Source organism: Nelumbo lutea, chromosome 2 (assembly GCF_056320005.1).
Source record: "Nelumbo lutea isolate HS-2025 chromosome 2, American lotus-T2T, whole genome shotgun sequence".
Taxonomy (NCBI): Eukaryota; Viridiplantae; Streptophyta; class Magnoliopsida; order Proteales; family Nelumbonaceae; genus Nelumbo; species Nelumbo lutea.
In genome coordinates, this window is record NC_142685.1 from 68990581 (window position 1) to 69008743 (window position 18163).

General features: G+C 38.4%; 1 protein-coding gene across 1 annotated transcript; it reads left to right on the forward strand.

Annotated features, from left to right (window-relative positions):
• The first annotated feature begins 2802 nt into the window (after positions 1-2802).
• Positions 2803-17281, forward strand: LOC148871391 (uncharacterized). Its single transcript, XM_088968324.1, has 4 exons — positions 2803-3131; positions 3550-3651; positions 4578-4738; positions 17038-17281. Exons 1-4 carry the CDS (start codon positions 3038-3040, stop codon positions 17143-17145), a joined length of 465 nt encoding a protein of 154 aa, XP_088824450.1. The 5' UTR covers positions 2803-3037; the 3' UTR covers positions 17146-17281.
• The last annotated feature ends 882 nt before the right edge of the window (positions 17282-18163 follow it).

An 18163-nucleotide genomic window follows, 5' to 3' on the forward strand; every position in this document is an offset into this window, starting at 1 on the left:
TCCTAAAGAAGAAGATGATGGACAGTATTTTGAAGGGTAATTTTGACATTTTCAAAAAATTAAATTGCACATATCATCACGTGATACACATGACTGACAACTGATTAACAGTAGATACTGGATTGACATATTTTGAAAATTCGGGTGCTGAATTATCGCATCTTAAAATTCAGGAACCAAAGTAGTACTAGGTCCAAAATATAAAGTAGTAATCAAGAATTTTCCCTTTGAATTTTTAATCAAATCTGAATCCAATCCAATTATTAATAGGAAGTACATGATATCGAATTAGACCTCGGATATTGGAGTGTCTTTGTTATCGGCTCCTTATAATACCGATATGTTTTTGGCAACAAAAAGACAGTTTCCATTTCTATTATAGTATAAACTGTACAAGCCTATGTTGCAGTGGATTATACCAAATAGTTTTCCCTTACAGGCTAGATATGCTAGGATGGTTCTCCCCTTGCAATGATTGGTCCACCGTTGGGGCATTGGAGGAGGAGTGCTCATCCTACACAACCTGAGTTATTATCAAAGGAACCATCCAAATGGAGTATAAACATGGTTGTCATTTAAGGCGAGTGTACAATTGGTATTGTTTTCGGAGGCTGTGTTTGATTGCAATGCAAATAAATTTGCACTGGTGCAAAATTATGACAATGCAAATGGTTTGATTGTAAATTCTGACTTATTTTTGTTTTAAATTTTACCTTATTTTATTTGATTGAAATAAATTAAGACATAAAGTAGAATAAGGTAAAATCCAAAACAAAATTAAATTGTACTTTGCATTTTCTTCATTTGCATTCCCGTGCATTTGTACTAGTTAAAATTGCATTGCAACCAAACACAGCCGGAAGGGTTAAGGTAGGAGTGTATTTCCTGATCCAGTCGATTACCTCCATTGGAGTGCTTGTTTGGTTGCTGAAAACCAATTTGTTTCGAGTCCTCCATAGGACGTAAATGTAAAGAGCAACACATCCTTTGCCAAAATAATAGAGTTAGAGTGCCTTTTAATTGGTTAAGGTCAGAGTCATATGGGTTTCTTGGGATGGGAATTCCTCCTGAAAGGTGGGTAACCAAGGGTCTGCGAAGAGTTGAGTGTCTTCACCATTGTTTATCTTCTTTAATTTAATAGGTTGGGGTTGAGCTCTTGTAGGAGGTTGTACTATTTGGTTTGGCTTCACATGGGCTTTTATTTGGGAAGTATTTCTGTCTCGCCATCCTGCTCCTCCAAAGCGCATTTGGAGAATTGATCAATCTCCACACTTGTTTCTCAAAAACTGCCTTATTCATAAGCTTGCTTTGTCTGAACCCTAGGCCGCTAACTAACTTTTGTTGATAGGCTTTGCTCCATTTTATAGGTCTCCCACTTGCCACCAGAAGTTCTTCATCGTTTTGTCCATTTGTAAGGTTATGTTTGGTTTAAAGGAAAAAGTAGGAAAAGAAAGGGAAACCTTCACAATCTATGCATAAGTTTCCTTACCTTTCCCTGCTTTTTCCTTCAAACCAAACACAGCATAAGTGAATTTTTTTAGCAAGTACAACCGTTTGCATGGTGTAAATGGGGATGGCCTACTTGAGAAAGAAGCTTGGCACTCCAAGATAGTACTTTTGCTATGATTCTGTCCAGCAACCGTTTGATGTGTAGCTATTTTATCAACTCAAACACCTATCTAAGCACCGAGGTATCTTGTACCTTGCAATGGTTTCTTAACTTTTAAGTTTGGCCATGTCTAGGTACATTGCTATTGAATATGATGAATGATTTACCATGATTTATTTTCTGTCCAGAAAGTTATTCCAATAGTGTAAGAATGGAGCTGAGAGTTCTCACTTGACCCATGGTTGTCTTGTAGAAGATGATACAATCATCTGCAAAGAGTAAGTGTGATATGGTAATAGCATTTCTACATATTTTTGCTCCCTCAATGATCCCTTCTTGTTCTGCTGTTGTTAACAATTGAGTGAGCACTTCCATGCCTAATATGAAGAGGTATGGAGACAAAGGGTCAGTTTGCCTTAAACCTTTGTTCTACTGGAAGTGACCATGACAACATCCATCCAGTTTAACTGACAATGTAGGGGTGGAGAGATGCACTGATTTGTAGATCCTTCAGGAACCTAGATTGGAAAGGAGAAATGAGTTTTCCTAGTATTGGTTGCAATCTTGTTACCATCCATTTGGAGATGATATTGTAAAGGACATTGCACAAATTTATAGGCTGGAAGTGTCCTGTCTTAGTTGGATTTTGGACTTTGGGAACAAAAATTATAGAGGTGTGTTATTCAGCTCTCTTTTGGTAGGTGCTCAATTTGGAAAGAAAAATGAAGAACCATTTGATGGATGTCTTGCCCCAATATTTCTGGTAGAAGATGGCTGTAAAACCATCCGGGCCTGGGGCTTTGTGAAGATGCATTTGATGAACAGCATTTGGGATTTCTTATAGTGGGTTCTTGTAAGAGTTGGATTCCTCCCACTTCTTGGATGGACTTGATCCAGAGATTTCTTGCCCCATGATGGACTTGCAATCTTCATGCTCTATCCAAAAGAGCAAGAAATGGAATTGAGGCCCGGGATGTATTTGGAGGTTGTGTCATAAGGTTTACTGGGGCATGGTCTGAATCATTTAGGTTATGTTTGGTTTGAAGGAAAAAGGTAGGAAAATCAATATAAGATTTATATTGATTTTCCTACCTTTTTCCTTCAAACCAAACATAACCTTATTGGAAAATGCTGAATTTTTGGGGCATTTTCGTAAATTCACTTGAAAAGAGATAAACAAACCGAAAAAAGACAAACCAGATTTGATTTTGCTTCTTGTTCTGTACTTCAGTTATCTGTAATCTCGTGTTTCGTAAGTTGATTCCGTCTCAAGCTCCTCTCTTTTGCACCTAACGTTCCTCGTCAAATGATGGATTCTTTCTTTCGACCCTGAAGAAGGGATATCTCCGTATCGCTCTCTTCCGCCCCTCCTCCCAATTTCATTTGTGGCTTTCTGCTCCTCTGTGTTTCCTATAGATCGGTGGATTCATGGAGGCGGTTCAGTTCAAGTTGTTTCTGCCGCTATTTTTCGCGGCTTTTCTACTCTCTCCGTTGATTCATGCCACGAAAGTTAAGTACTGCGGTGAGTTCTTCCTGAATCTGGTATATCTTTCTTCAATTCAGTTTTGAAATTTGAGGCATATAGCGGTTTTCTGCTGGTTATTCAGTTTTGTCTACTTGGATGTTGAAAACCGGTTGATGTGAGAGTAAAAGAGGGGATTTGAATCTGTGATTCTAACAATCTGGGGGTTTTGAAAGAACTAGGCAATGGATGTAATGTTTGTTCGATGGCCGTTTTTGTTTCAGTCGTCCGGTAATCGAATTTGATGAAGAAACATCCGGGTTGCGTTCTTCCTTATGGCCAGCGACAGTCGGTTAATTCGAAGAAATTGTGCTTGCTTTGAGTTTGATTTTGACCTGGATTTAGTTGCCATGGGTTTTTGTTGTTGGCAGAATGGATAGGTAGCTGATGTCTTGTGCGACTTTTAAAATGAATGCAGATAATAAAGGCAATTATGCTGTTAAAGTGAGCGGAGTCGAGATGTCGCCGGAGCCGGTGGTGAGAGGCAAGCCTGCGACCTTCAGCATCTCCGCCACCACAGGTGAAGTCTGAACTTATATGTTCGTTCTCCTGGACTTTTGTGGTGGTATCTTTTTCTCCTGGAACTATTATTCAGGCTCAATAATTGCTTTCTTCTTACAAGCTTCTTCTTTCATTGATATAAATACAAGTCGATAACCTATTCTAATCAAATATTATCACACCTTTATTTTATTTGGTGTTGAATTGAGATTTTATGTATTTAATACACATTATTACAGTGGTTGTCAACCCTTCAAACTCGTTGGGATTGAAGGAGCAGCACACGTTGGCAAATAATGCGATGCAATTCGTTATAATAATGAGATATAGCTTCCAGCCATGGTGGCTGTTGATGCATGTTAAGAGATTGTTTGCTAAGAAATCATGCGGTTTATGATTGCCGAGGCTGTAGACGGTTTATGATTCCGTCTACAAAATTTTATGGTTTCTTCCTTTGTAGCTTTAGGCTTGAAAAAAGTAGTTGTTTCTATCAGATAAGGATTTTTTTTTTATGATACCATTTATTTTTCTAATATTATGACTCTGTTGGATTTTAATTTTGAGTCGTCATACAACAACTCGTGTTTCTTTTCTTCCTTATCCTGTATTGAGTGATTGATTGATAGATTGTATTTGACCGGAATAAAGTTTCCATCCTTTTCCTTAACAGGCTTTAGGACCACAAATGTTTTGGATAGACAATCAAAACAATCCCTATGCTTCTTAGTCTTTTCTTCTTGATATTTCTGTTCATGGGAAAAGTTGATAGCGTTATCTTCCCTTAATATTTTTTAAAAAGGCTATGTCAAATTCCACACCTAACTCATTTCACAAGCAGGTTTTAAACCATCATTAATGAGCCAAAATAGCTCTATCATGTTCATCCTCCTTGAATGAAAACAAATTCACTATTGGAAATAAAATTACCTGTTCTTTTCCATGCAGATGAAGTAATCTTTGGAGGGAAACTTGTAATTGAGGTTTCATACTTTGGGGTACACATCCACACTGAGAGCCATGAACTCTGTGCAGAAACATCTTGCCCTATTATAGTGGGTGACTTTGTGCTCTCTCACACCCAAACATTACCAGGATATACTCCCCCGGTAAGTTATCCTCCTTGTGCAGTATTTTAATTTTACCCATCAATCCCTAGCCTCTCCATTATCTTTACATTCTTGTTTGCTGGTTCATTTAAACTAAGGGGCTGTTTGATAACAGCTGAAAGGTCTAAACTGAAAAGCTTATTGCCTTGTCTTTTAGTGAATAAGTTTTTAAGGATGCTGTGTGCTCCTTAATGGCTGAAGCTGAAATTGGCTAGAATATTGTGCCCTTGAATATTTTACTATTTAATTATTTTATCCACTAAAAGACAAAGCAATAAGTCCTTCAGTTCAGCAACTTCAGCTGTTATCAAACAGCCCCTAAGTGCCACATTGAATCAACAACTTGTTGATGAAGACTTCTTATGCAGTTTTTCAATTTAAACTTGGCAATCCCTAACCTCTTCATTTCTTTGTGTTCTTATTTGGTAGTTTATTTAAACTAGGTATTCAATCATCAGCTAGTTGATACAGACATGGTTTAAAATGTCCATAAATTTCCCAATATTTCCATTTCCATGGGTAGTGTGACACACAATTTTACTGGAATAGACATATTCCCAGTGAACACTACCAAAACTATATGGAGTACAAGAGATAATATTTTAACATAAGTTGGTGCAATTTTGTAGATATGTGGAGTAACAATGTTATTGACTACCTAGTGTACATGATTACCACTTCGAGCCTGCTCAATATCCATTCCGAACATGGAGTTAAATATTAGTTCCTATTTGTGTAATAGATTATTTGGTTGATTTATTAGAATAATTTGCATTTTCTATGAATTCAAATTTTGCTCAAACTCATTCTATTATGTAGTTTTGAATCTTAAGGTTTATAAGACACTGAATTATTTTTCCTAGAACCTTAATTTCTTAGCTTTGTTTAATGATTTAGAACAAGATAATAATTTAAAATGGTGTGCTTGTGCTTCTTTTATCATTTCATAAAACATCATTCTATATTTTTGCATATTTTACAATATTTCTAATGTCTGTAATTTTTACAATATTTCCATATGATATTTCTGACATGTTTTCTATATACATTTCCACCGACACCGACATTCTATACCTTGGATACAGACTTCTTATGTAGTTTTTCATTTTCAACTATTAATCCCTAACCTCTTTATCACTAAATTCTTATTTGTTGGATAATTTAAACTTCAAACCAAGTTTTGTATTCAATCATTAACCGGTTGATACAGACTTCTAATGCATGAAATTGTCTGTACATTTTGTTTGGTTGGTTTCCTTTTTATCTTTTCTAATGCTGTTGTTGTAATTGCGTAATGTAAATAATTGTATTACTATTACATGATTACATATAGAAGCTAATTTTATGTACATTTCTACAAATTGATTATCTTTTAATTTGCTAAAATAGTTAGGAAGTTAGAATCCCCATCTTAAATTCTTTGTTGTTTGTGCACAAAGAAGAATGTTAGGGTCCGAGAAGAAGGAAAATATGAAGATGAAGAAAAGTGAAAACAGATCATTTGAGTACTCATTCAGTCGGCCCCATTTGTTTTATATTTATAAAAGGACCATGATATTACATTTATACCCAATACAAGTAAATAAATAAGGGTAAATTACATAGATATGCCCTGAGGTTTGAGCTAAACAAATAAGTATACCCTGTGGTTTCCCCAATTACTTATGTATACCCAGTTAGAAAATCCCACTGTTAAGATTGATGGAATAATCTAAAGGACAAAAATGCCTTCCAATTTTTTTCTTCTTCATTTGAGGAGTTTTGAAGTCCAAAGAACCAGAGAAGTCCACTGATATCACCCAATCTTTATGGTGCTATGTCATGCCTCATGGAAACCATGGAAAGTGCAAACACACCATGTGATTCTCAGCTAGACCTAGCAGCTGGAAACTCTCAAGCAACAACACCAATCAAAAAGTTCTGGCGGAACCATGGCCTAGTCATTAAGAGTCATTGTGGAGGACTTTTCTAAAAACAATTGTGAATAAACCCTAGTTCATTCTAGGTCAAAGCAGAGAAGAAGGAAGAAGAATGAAAAGAGAAAGAAGGAGAAGAATGTTCGGCTAGACTAGAAGAGAGAACAGTGAAAGTCACACTCACCTAGCCGACTCACTTGACTTTTATTCATAAAACTTAAGTTACAAGAAAGACAATGTTGTCCCTCATAGAAGATGGGACACATAACTTAAACTCAAATACAATAGACATTTCACTTTCAATAAGATACACCAGAATGACCAAAATACCCCTAACTCGAGCCTTCTAACACTCCCCCTCAAGCTGGAGAGTATATATCATATAGTCCCAGCTTGTTACAAATGTAATCTATTCTTCCCCGAGACAATCCTTTTGTGAAGAGATATGCCCACTGATTTCCTGAGCTCACATGAGATGTAGTTATTACCCCACTTATCACTCTCTCTCTCACAAAGTGACAATCCACCTCAATATGTTTCGTTCTTTCATGGAAGACGGGATTGGATGAGATGTGAACAGCAGCTTGATTATCATAGTATAGTTTCATGGGTTTGTGAATTGAGAAACCCATCTCCTGTAGCAGGTTCTTCAGCCATACTAGTTCACATGTGGTATGGGCCATAGCCTTGTATTCTGCTTCCACACTACTTCTTGCCACCACTGTTTGCTTCTTGCTCTTCCATGTTACAAGATTGCCACCCAGGAAGGTACAATACCCTGTGGTTGACCTCCTGTCTGATATAGAGCCAGCCCAATCAGCATCTGTGTACCATACTATCTCAAGAGTTCCTCCCTTTCGGTATAACAAACCACGACCTGGAGCACCCTTTAGGTACCTAACAATTCTCAGAACAACTTCCTAGTGAGGAACCCGAGGATGTTGCATAAACTGACTCACCACACTCACAGCAAATGATATATCTGGTCGGGTGATGATCAGATAGTTCAACTTTCCCACCAACCTTCTGTATCTTCCAAGATCATCAAACTCTTCACCTGCATCCACACTTAGCTTGGCATTGAGTTTCATAGGAGTCTTTGCTGGTTTAGCACCTAACAACCTTGTTTCTTCAAGTAGATCAAGAACATATTTCCTCTGACATAAGGTGATCCCCTGTTTTAACCTCGCAACTTCTATTCCTAAGAAGTACTTTAGCTTCCCCCAAATCTTTCGTATTGAAGTGATCCTGTAAGAATTTTTTTAGTCTGTCAATTCCATTGCTGTCACTTCCAGTTATGACAATATCATCCACATACACGATTAGCAAGATTTTTCCATCTTTTGAGTTATAGCTGAACACAAAATGATCAACCTGACACTGTTTCATCCCAAAGGCCTTCACCACTTCACTGAACCTGCCGAACCATGCACGAGGAGATTGTTTCAATCCATAGATTGCCTTTTTGAGCCTGCACACCTTACCAGCCTCCCCCTGAGCAACAAACCCTGGTGGTTGCTCCATATACACCTCCTCAACAAGATCATCATGTAGAAAGGCATTTTTTATGTCAAGTTGTAGGAAAGGCCAATCATACATAGTAGTCAATGAGATCAACACCTGAACTGAACCAATTTTAGCCACAGGAGAGAATGTCTCCATATAGTCCACACCATATAACTGAGAATAGCCCTTGGCCACCAACCGTGCTTTCAATCGTTCCACACTGCCATCAAGAAGATGCTTCACTATATAGACCCATTTACACCCAACAGTGTGCTTACCAGGAGGAAGGGTGGTGAGTTTCCACGTGTGATTATGCTATAGAGCAGAGAGCTCTTCCATGGCTTGCCTCCACCCTGGGGAGGCTTGGTTGAGACTTGAGAGATGGATGTGAAGAGTATGGTGAAGATTCTCTCTTCTTCCTTGAGATATCAAACATGTTGCCATGTTTATAATATCCGTTCTCTCTTCTTCTCCATTTCTTCAAGCTCTTTTGGGCAGGCACTTTCGATTGGCCTCACAATTTTTGCTGAGCCACAGCCCTCCGCTGCTTCATCTCAGTATCCATAGGCCCAAGCATGGTGCAGTATTCCTGGACCCTACTGAAAACCTGTCACACTTCAATGCCAATGTCACCCAAGCCACCAAATTCCGGGCATTCTCTGTGCTCATGCCCAATCCACCATGTTGGTCAAAATCTTTAAGTAGAGAAGTTACAAAATCTGCAGTGCTCATCCCTTCATCACCATGTGACTTAATAGTCGTTACCAAAGTGCTAAAACTTCAACCAAAGGGAGGTGGATAAGGCAATTCAGTTTTTCAATCTGTTGAAAGGTCAGTTATGTAACCCTCAGGAGGAGGCTCCAGAGTTTGGGGCTGGCATAAATCAGTCTTTTCAGTTCACTCCTTTTATGAAGGTCTGGTTGGTGGCAGCTGTTCCTCTTTCTCCTGTAAGGAGGTTTGAAAAAGCATGGCTCATTTAAAGGCTAAATTCTTTGTATGGTCAGCTGCCCCGGATAAATATCAAATTAAGATGAACCTGTCCAGGAGAGGTGTTGGCTCTAGATATCATTTTATGGTGCTAGCAACTGCCTAAAAGTTCCAGCCACTGTTTTTTGCATTGCAACTTTACTAGCAGAGTACCAGCATTTCTCAGGCAGTATCCAACTATCCCCATCTCCATTGATGTCATTTGCAGTCTGTTAGTGGGTTGCTCAAGGGCTGGAGGGTTTGTGGGATGAGTAAGGGTCCAATATCTGCTGGGATGTGATCCCCTTGGTCTTCATCTCGGCTGTTTGACTTGAAAGGAATAGTAGGGTGTTTGACTCTGTTGAATAAGCTAGTGTTACTTTAGATTAGTGCCACAAGGGCACATATGTAATTTTACATTGTTTTATTATTTGAGTGGTTGCCCTAATATAAATTATCAAAAAGGCTGGCACTGCCAGCTGATGTTTTTCTCTCCAAAACCTTTTTTCTCTTTTCTCTCTTCTCTCTTCTCTCTTCTCCCTCCTCTTCTCTCACTATTATGAGATCTTGTTGCGTGTTTACCAAGAAAATATGGTATCACAGCTACAGACCAAGTCTTAGGAGCAGTACGATCAGTCCTTTTCTTTCTCCAACTGCTTTCTTTGTCCATTGGTGATTGAATCAAAGAAAAAGGGACTTCTGGTTGACGTGAGGAGGCTTGCTGTGTGATTCTTCCTCTCCCTTAGTCGTGGCCCAGAAAACACCAAGAGGAGGGAAGCCGAATGCTGTGAAAGATTTTTTTTTTTTCTTTTCTCCTCAACTTTGTGGATCGAATTGATCCTTATGTACCCAAGTGGGTGAGCTATGTGGGTCTAATGACCTGTGGCTGTTGTAAGAGTGTTTCCTCTCAGCCTATGTGGATCGAGTGATCCTTCTTGTGCCCTGAAAGGTGGGCTGTTCAGGTCTGCGTGTTCTGTAACTGGTGTGACAGCAGTTTTTCTTTCCTTCAGTAGTCGTGTGAAAAATTGATGAATTATTGTTTGGAGGGACTGGTCAGACCTGATTTTTGATATGTTTTATAAATCTGAACTGCTTCAGTTGGGTTGTAATATGAGAACAAGTGATGTGTGATCAGATTTGATTATGTTGTGTGAGAACAAGAATTTTTTTGTGCCTAGAACTGTGGCTGGACTAAGGTTTTAATTTTTTTTTTATTGAACTGTGAGTCTGAACTGAACTGAGAACTAGTTCTTTGACTAAATTGTGACTGAACTGAAATCAAGTACCATGTCTTCTAAGGATTCCGGTATGTCTGGTGTGACCTCTAGTCAGAGTGGAACGAGTGGAGGCTTTGACATGAGTTTTCCCATGGTTGTGATTCCCTTTGATGGTCTCAATTACCCAGAATGGTCAAGGGGAATCAAGCTCTACATAACTACAAGGGGAAAAGTGGGGTATATCAATGGTAGAGTTAAAGAACCACGGTTTGGAGGTGTGGAACATGATAGGTGGGACCAGGAAAACAATGTGGTGATGTCATGGCTGTTATTGTCCATGTTGCCACAAGTGAGAAAGACCTTCATGTGGGCAAAAACAACTCATAAGATATGGGAATAGGCTAAATCTACATATTCAGAACAACGACATTATGCCAAAATATATTAGTTGTAGGCTGCCTTCTCAACTTGTAAGCAAGGGAAGAGGAGTCACTCCGCCTACTATTCAGACCTAACCTTTATTTGAAAAGAACTAGATCATTATCAGAACATAAACTGGAAGTGTGATGCAGATGCTAAAGCATACAAGTCTCTGGTTTCCCAGCAATGGGTGTTTGCCTTCTTCTTAGGGATGAATTCCACATATGAATCTATCAGAATTTAGATATTGGGGAGTAAAGATCTCTCGTCAGTGCAGGAAGTGTATGCTCTAGTACAGTCAGAAGAGAGCTGGCGGAATGTGATGAATAATTATGAGGGGGAGCAAATTGCATTGTTAGCTAAAGGGAGTGTTGCTACGGGAGGTGGTAATTCCTTTAAGAAGAGTGACTTCTAGAAGAAAGTTGATGACAAGGATAAACTATGGTGCACACATTATCAAAAATCTAGACATACTTAGGATACTTGTTGGGAATTTCATGGGAAGCCAAAGTGGGCCCAAGAGCTGAGTAAAAAATCATACCAGAATAAGAAGTCGGGACAACAAGGTCAAAAGAAGTTTAATGCAACAAACTTAGCATCTTAGGAACCTCAATCATCTACCACTATCATGAGCCCTTCCGCGACTGATCCCAAGGAAGATATCATTAATTCTTTCCTTGACCATTTGGAGTTGTATGGGAGGGCAATCCACCAGATGGATTTTGCTTCTCCCCCTCAACTTCCTTTGCGTCTATATCAGGTAACGGTAATTCTGCTATTGCTTTCCATGTGTCCTCACATCCCTTAGACTCTCCTTGGATAATAGGTTCTGGAGCCTCAAACCATATGACAACAAGTCCAATTGTTTTCAATCTTATCATCTATTATCTGGTCGGGACAAGGTGAGACTTGCTGATGATTCTTTCTCCACCATAGCTGGTTAAGGAACCATCTCCCTTCCTCTTGGACTCACCCTTTCTGATATTCTACATGTTCCAAAACTACCTATAAACTTGTTTTTCGTTAGTATAACAAATTCGTTAAACTACTCAGTAACCTTTTTCCCTTCTTTTTTATACAAGATTTGGCCTCGAGGAAGATGATCGGTAGAGGTCGTATGGTGGACGGTCTTTACATGCTGGACAATAAAGCTAGTCTTGCAGCTATTGAGTCTAAGAGTCTGTCTAGTAAGAGTCAAGTCCATTTATGGCATAGTCGTTTGGGTCATTTATCTTTTGAATCATTGAAAGTTTTGTTACTAGATTTATTTAAGTCAGTGTTAGTGTCGGATTTCATATGTCAAACTTTTCAGTTGAGCAAACATTGTAGAAATCATTTTACTTCAAGGAATAATAAATCTGATTTTCCTTTCCATATTGTTTATTTTGATGTCCAGGGCCCTGTTATTTTAACATCTGAGTCTGGCTATAAGTATTTCATTACGCTTATTGATGACTACTCTCAATATACATGGGTATATTCTATGTGGTCCAGAGATGAAGCACCCAAAATCATTAAAGATTTCAAACGCTTGATATTCACTCAATTTCAAACGGAGACCCAAATTTTCCAACCAGACAATTCCAAAGAGTACTTTCATCGCAATCTCACAGAGTTTTTTGCTTCATGTGGATCCATACATCGTAGCTCTTGTGCTAGACCCCCTCCCCCCCCAATAGAATGGTGTTGCTGAAAGAAAAAACTACCACCTCCTTGAAGTTGCTTGTTAGGGTACAAGGCCCCCCATCAGCTCGTATTTCCCAAGGATCCCCTCTTTATTCCTATTTGTGTGTTTGGTGGTGGTTGTTTTGTCCAAAACCTATCTCCTACTTGTGGTCAAAAGGGTTATCGGTGTTGTGAACCTGTTTTCAGGAAATACTATGTGTCTAGAGATGTGCCTTTCTTTGAAAGTGACCATTTGAGTTCAGGTTCTTCCCCCTCTGCCTAACCCTCCTCCATTCTATGTTTTTTCTCGTCGTCACAAGGGCCAACTAAGTTCAAGAGCTATGGAACAACTTGAAACTGTACCACCAACATCATCAGATTCATCAAGGATAGATCCTATCTAACCAGGTACTCTCATTCCTATTGATGTTTCTGATCCTCTTGCTATTGATACTTCATCTGCTAATTACCTAGACATCCCTATTGCAAAAAAGGAAGGGAGTTAGGTCTTGTACCACCAAGTATCCTATTTTACATTTTGTTTTCTATGAGAACATTTCACTCTCTTTTCGTGCTTTCCTTTCTTCCATTGACAGTGTCCCTATCCTTAAAAATGTGGCAGAAGCTTTCTTTGTCCCTGAATGGACAAATGCAATGAAAGAAGAGATAAATGCCTTACATAAAAATGGTATGTGGGAGTTAGTGGATTTTCCTGAGGGTAAGGAACTAACAAGGTGCAAGTGGGTGTTCATAGTGAAGCATAAGGCTGATGGCACAGTAGAAAGGTACAAGGCCAGGTTGGTGGTAGAAGGGTTTACCCAGGTATATGTAGTAGATTATGCAGAGACTTTTGCTTTAGTAGCTAAGATGAACTCCATTAGAGTTATTTTCTCTCTTGTTGCAAATCTTGATTGGGATCTTCATCAGCTAGACATTAAAAATGCCTTCTTGAATGGTCTAAAACAATCACCAAGAGCTTGGTTCAACAAGTTTCATCTGACTATGCAGTAGATTGGTTACAAGCAGTGTCAAACTGACCATACACTATTTGTGAAAAGGGGGGAAGAAAAGATTGCAGCCTTGATGGTGTATGTTGATGACATAGTGATCACACATCCTAGATCTGTCACAGGATTTAAGAAAACTAGGGGTTAAGCCAGCTGACTCTCCCATTGATCCAAATCACAGATTGGGTGACTGTTGTGGTGAGGTTATCAAGGATGTAAAGCAATTCCAGAGACTTGTGGGAAGGCTCCTGTATTTGTCCATGACTCGGCTAGACATTGCTTATGTCGTAGGTGTTCTTAGTCAGTTCAGGCATGCTTCTAAGACCACACACTTAGAGGCAGCCAAGAGAATCCTCGAATATCTAAAGAAGTTTCTAGGAGCTAGTTTGCTATTCTAGAAGAATGGGCATTTGAAGATTGAAGTGTATACAGATGCTGATTGGGCTGGATCAGTTGATGACAGAAAGTCCACTAGTGGATATTGTTCTTTTGTGGGAGGAAACATAGTCAAATGGGGAAGCAAGAAACAAAGTGTGGTGGCTAGGTCTAGTGCTGAAGTTGAGTATAGAACAATGTCCCATGGAGTAGCTGAAGCCATGTGGATAAAGAATTTGTTGAGCGAACTGGGTTTTCTAGTTGATAGCCCCATGTCATTGCATTGTTATAACAAGGCTGCCATCAACATTGTAGCTAACCCAGTTCTTCATGATAGAACTAAACATATTGAGGTTGACAAGCTCTTTATCAAAGAGAAAATTGTTAATGGGGAAGTGTGCACCCCATATTATTAGTTCTAAGGAGCAACTTGAAGATATATTTACAAAAGGCTTACATCACTTGCAGCATGATGACTTATGTGACGAGTTGGGCATGATTGATATCTATGTCCCAACTTGAGGGGGAGTGTTGAATAAGCTAGTCTTACTTTAGTTTAGTGCCGCAAGAGCACATATGTAATTTTACATTGTTTTATTATTTGAGTGATCGCCCTAATATAAATATCAAAAAGGCTGGTGCCGCCAACTGATGTTTTTCTCTCCAAAACCTTTTTTCTCTTTTCTCTCTTCCTTCTTCTCTCTTCTCTCTTCTCCCTCCTCTTCTCTCACTATTCTGAGATCCTGCTGCGTGTTTACCAAGAAAACAGACTCCAGGGACCATCCTTTGGAGCTTATTATTAATTCCTATTTTGACTGAATTGGAGTTTCATTGTAATAGTTATTTGAGGGAAATTCCAGCCTTTCCTTCTTGGCTGTGAACATTTTTTTGGTCCTCTTAGGCATCCTTGTGGATGTATTGTACAGAATCTCATTGTACAGAATATGAATAAAATATTACACATTTAGTTCATGTAACCTAAGTGATAATCTTCTATTACCCAGAAGATGGACTTTGTGGGTTAGGCCCATGCAATAAGTTTAGGAAGGCTATAAGAGAAAGGGTGTGAAGAACAATAATCAATATTGTAAGTCTGTAGAAAAATACATGAAATCTGACCAAGTACTGCAGCAGATGTGGAATCAGTGGGACTGAGTTCAGAATTTTCTTTGGTCATTTTCAAGGACGATGTTGCAGAAGAAACAGGGTGAAGACAATGAGGAAGAGACTAAGAAGCAAGAGATAGAATTTGAGGTGATTTTTAAGGAAGTCTGATGGGTAAGGAAGAAGATTAATTTGGAAAAAGTAATTGAAGAGGAAGTTCAAGTAAAATGTTAGGACTTTTTTTCTTGGGAAGTGAGGATTTTACAAGAGATTTTTTGGAGATGGAGAAAGGGAGCAAGCTGTTGCTGATATATTGTTTATTGAGAGTGATGAAGCTATGTAAGAGGGCTAAATTTCAAATATTCTGGAGTTGGTGGTGTGTTTTTCTATTTGGTTTAAAGGGAGGGAATGGTGGGTTGGTTGAGTAGGATGTTGAATTTTTCTTGTGCCTGATATATGAGGCTTATATCTCAGTCTAGGGTGGTAAGATGTTAGGGGTTTGTTAGCTAGGAGAGTGTGGCTGATCTTGACTTGGTTGTTTCCCTCAAGGGTGATTCCTTATCACCTTCCTTTTTACTTTTTCAATGAAATTTAAACTTAACATGTATATATTAAACATTGCCTATCAAAGAAATATATATTAAAGCAAATAGTAGAAATTTTAAACTGAAAATAATTTACTTTTATCTTTACTTCTATCAACCTTCAAGTTCACTCCAAACTCCCATATCCTCCACTCTGTTTCCATTTTGTAGAACCCAAACTCAGGGCTAGGGAGACTGAAGAGATACTGTAGATACTGTTAATGAGAAAAAATCAATTACTAAGCAATTGAATGTTTATAACTACACAATAAGAATGCATGAGATGTGAACATGATGACGAAGAATCAGATGTAAAGATACTCATATAGGTGGTTTGCTATTTGGTGGTTGGATTGGAATGGAAGGGTGCCATTTTTTTCTTTTATATATAAATATATATATTTTTAGCAGTACCAACTAGTAGTTTGGGTGTCAGTTGAGGGGCCATTGATTGGTACAAGGTTTAACTCTTGGAATGACAAGCATGAGAGTGCAGGTTCAAGTATGATAGTAGTCACTTCTTGGGGGAGAGGGACAGAGAACATTGTGTGTGTGTGTGTGTGTGTGTGTGAGCGAGCGAGAGAGAGAGAGAGAGAGAGAGAGAGAGAGAGAGAGAGATACGTAGGGAGGGGGGAATCAGTATATTTGTGTCGAATTTGTTAATGATTCTCACTGAATCCAGAGATTGATTGTATTACACATATAATGTTGATAAAAATATAATTTTGGTATGTACAATTGTCAAAGACAAAAATCATGAGAGATTAGGGAACAACTATTTTGGGCTAAGCTGTAATTGTGGTGTATGTGTAAAACCACAAAGGGTGGCTGGGAAATTCCTATATCTATTATACTGTTTCATACTAAATATTTATTTAAAGAAACTTCATGTTGCTAATTGAAAAAAAAAAAAACGCATTTGAATTATCAAAAAAAAATCTTTCCGTGGTATAAAGAATATATGAGGATATGTTACAACAATTATAAATGGAAAGCTTAGTCACCAGCTGCCTTTGATTGATGGGATTCTTGTGATTGATGAGATCCCATTGATATGGATAACACAATTGTGTTATTGATAAAAAAAAATATGGCTAACACAATCAACCCATAGAGTCTCTACATGGTATCCTTTGACTGGACCAATGGTTCTTATTTACCATCTTTATAAGAATACCTTTTCAGGAATGCTGGTTGATGAACAGATAAATATTGGCCTATTCATTCAAATATTTGATCCAAGCTGTTCAGCATGAAGCTGCTGCTATCGTCAAAACTAAGAATGGATGTGCTTTCTTTCGTGTGGTTGTATATAGTAAAATTGAAGTTTTTTTATGGGGATTTTACCTTAAGCGTGTTCACAGAACAGTCTGACGCTCTAGTGTACTAACCAATTTGGATAATTGTTCAGCTATGGTTTCTAATCATAAAGCTTTTCTTCGTTCTGATTTTATATTCTCTATTGCATTGATATTTTTAAGATCTATGTGATCTTGTTGAGATGTTTCATGTGTTTATAAGTCTTTGATGTCTCTCTAGGGCTCCTACACTCTCAAGATGAAGATGAATGACAAAAATGGACACCAGTTGACATGCATTGGCTTTGATTTCAGCATTGGCCTAGGAGCTGTTGTGATGGATAGTTAGGTAACTGGAAGACTGTTCTGTTCTGGATTGGCATGTAGAGAGAGAGAGATTGCACTATTCTGTTCTGTTTTGGATTGGCATGTAGATATCCGTTCTATTGAAACTTAAACTAATAAATACCACAAATTTCCTGTAACTTTCATGCTATCTACTTTGTGCCTTGCCTAGATTGACAGATATCTGATTATCAGCTGTATAAATGTTAATTCAGAAAAATGAGTGGGTTCAGACTGGACTTGGTCTAAGCTAGCCACTTGATCCATTTGGACCGACTGCCATCCCTGTGCTTCAATGTCCAGTGCCAAACTCCCCAAACCTTGGTATTTTAGCCCTGAATTCATACTTGGTTCACTCCAAATCATTGGACAAATTGGGATATACAGGCAGACCACTTTTGTTCTGCTTAGAACCGACAATACATTATTTGGTTTTACATGAATTGGAATTGTAGAGTACCGTAAGTTCTATCAATTTCTGTCCACCCTATATTTGACTTGCTCTTTGTACTTGATGCATTCCTAACAAAAAGCTTTCCATGATCCATATCTGTCATGATTATCCAAAGTGAGCCACCGGGATTTGGACTTGGTTACACATTACAGGGATTAAGGCTCAGTTTGGAAGGAGTACAAATACAAATACAAGGATTTGCATTCTACATATTTGTATTTGTATTGAAAGGAGTGCAAATACAAATGTGTAGAGTGCAATATGTTGCATTTTGTATTGTTTTGTATGTATTTGTATTATACATATTTGTATTTATACTTCTTCCAAACTGAGCCTAGGGGTGTCGATAGAGCAGGGTGCACGTGAAGTCCACTGACGGAACTTGGATTTGGCCTTCACAAAATTGTTTTTACACTCTTCTCGCTGCCTTTTTGCAGTCACGCGTGGGGAACATATTCTTACTTGTAGGGGAACATATTCTTACTTGTATGTTTTTATTCATGGGGAGATATTCTCAAAGCACAGCTGCAACGGGCTGTGGGGTTGGTCCTGTTGAGGACCAAATCCA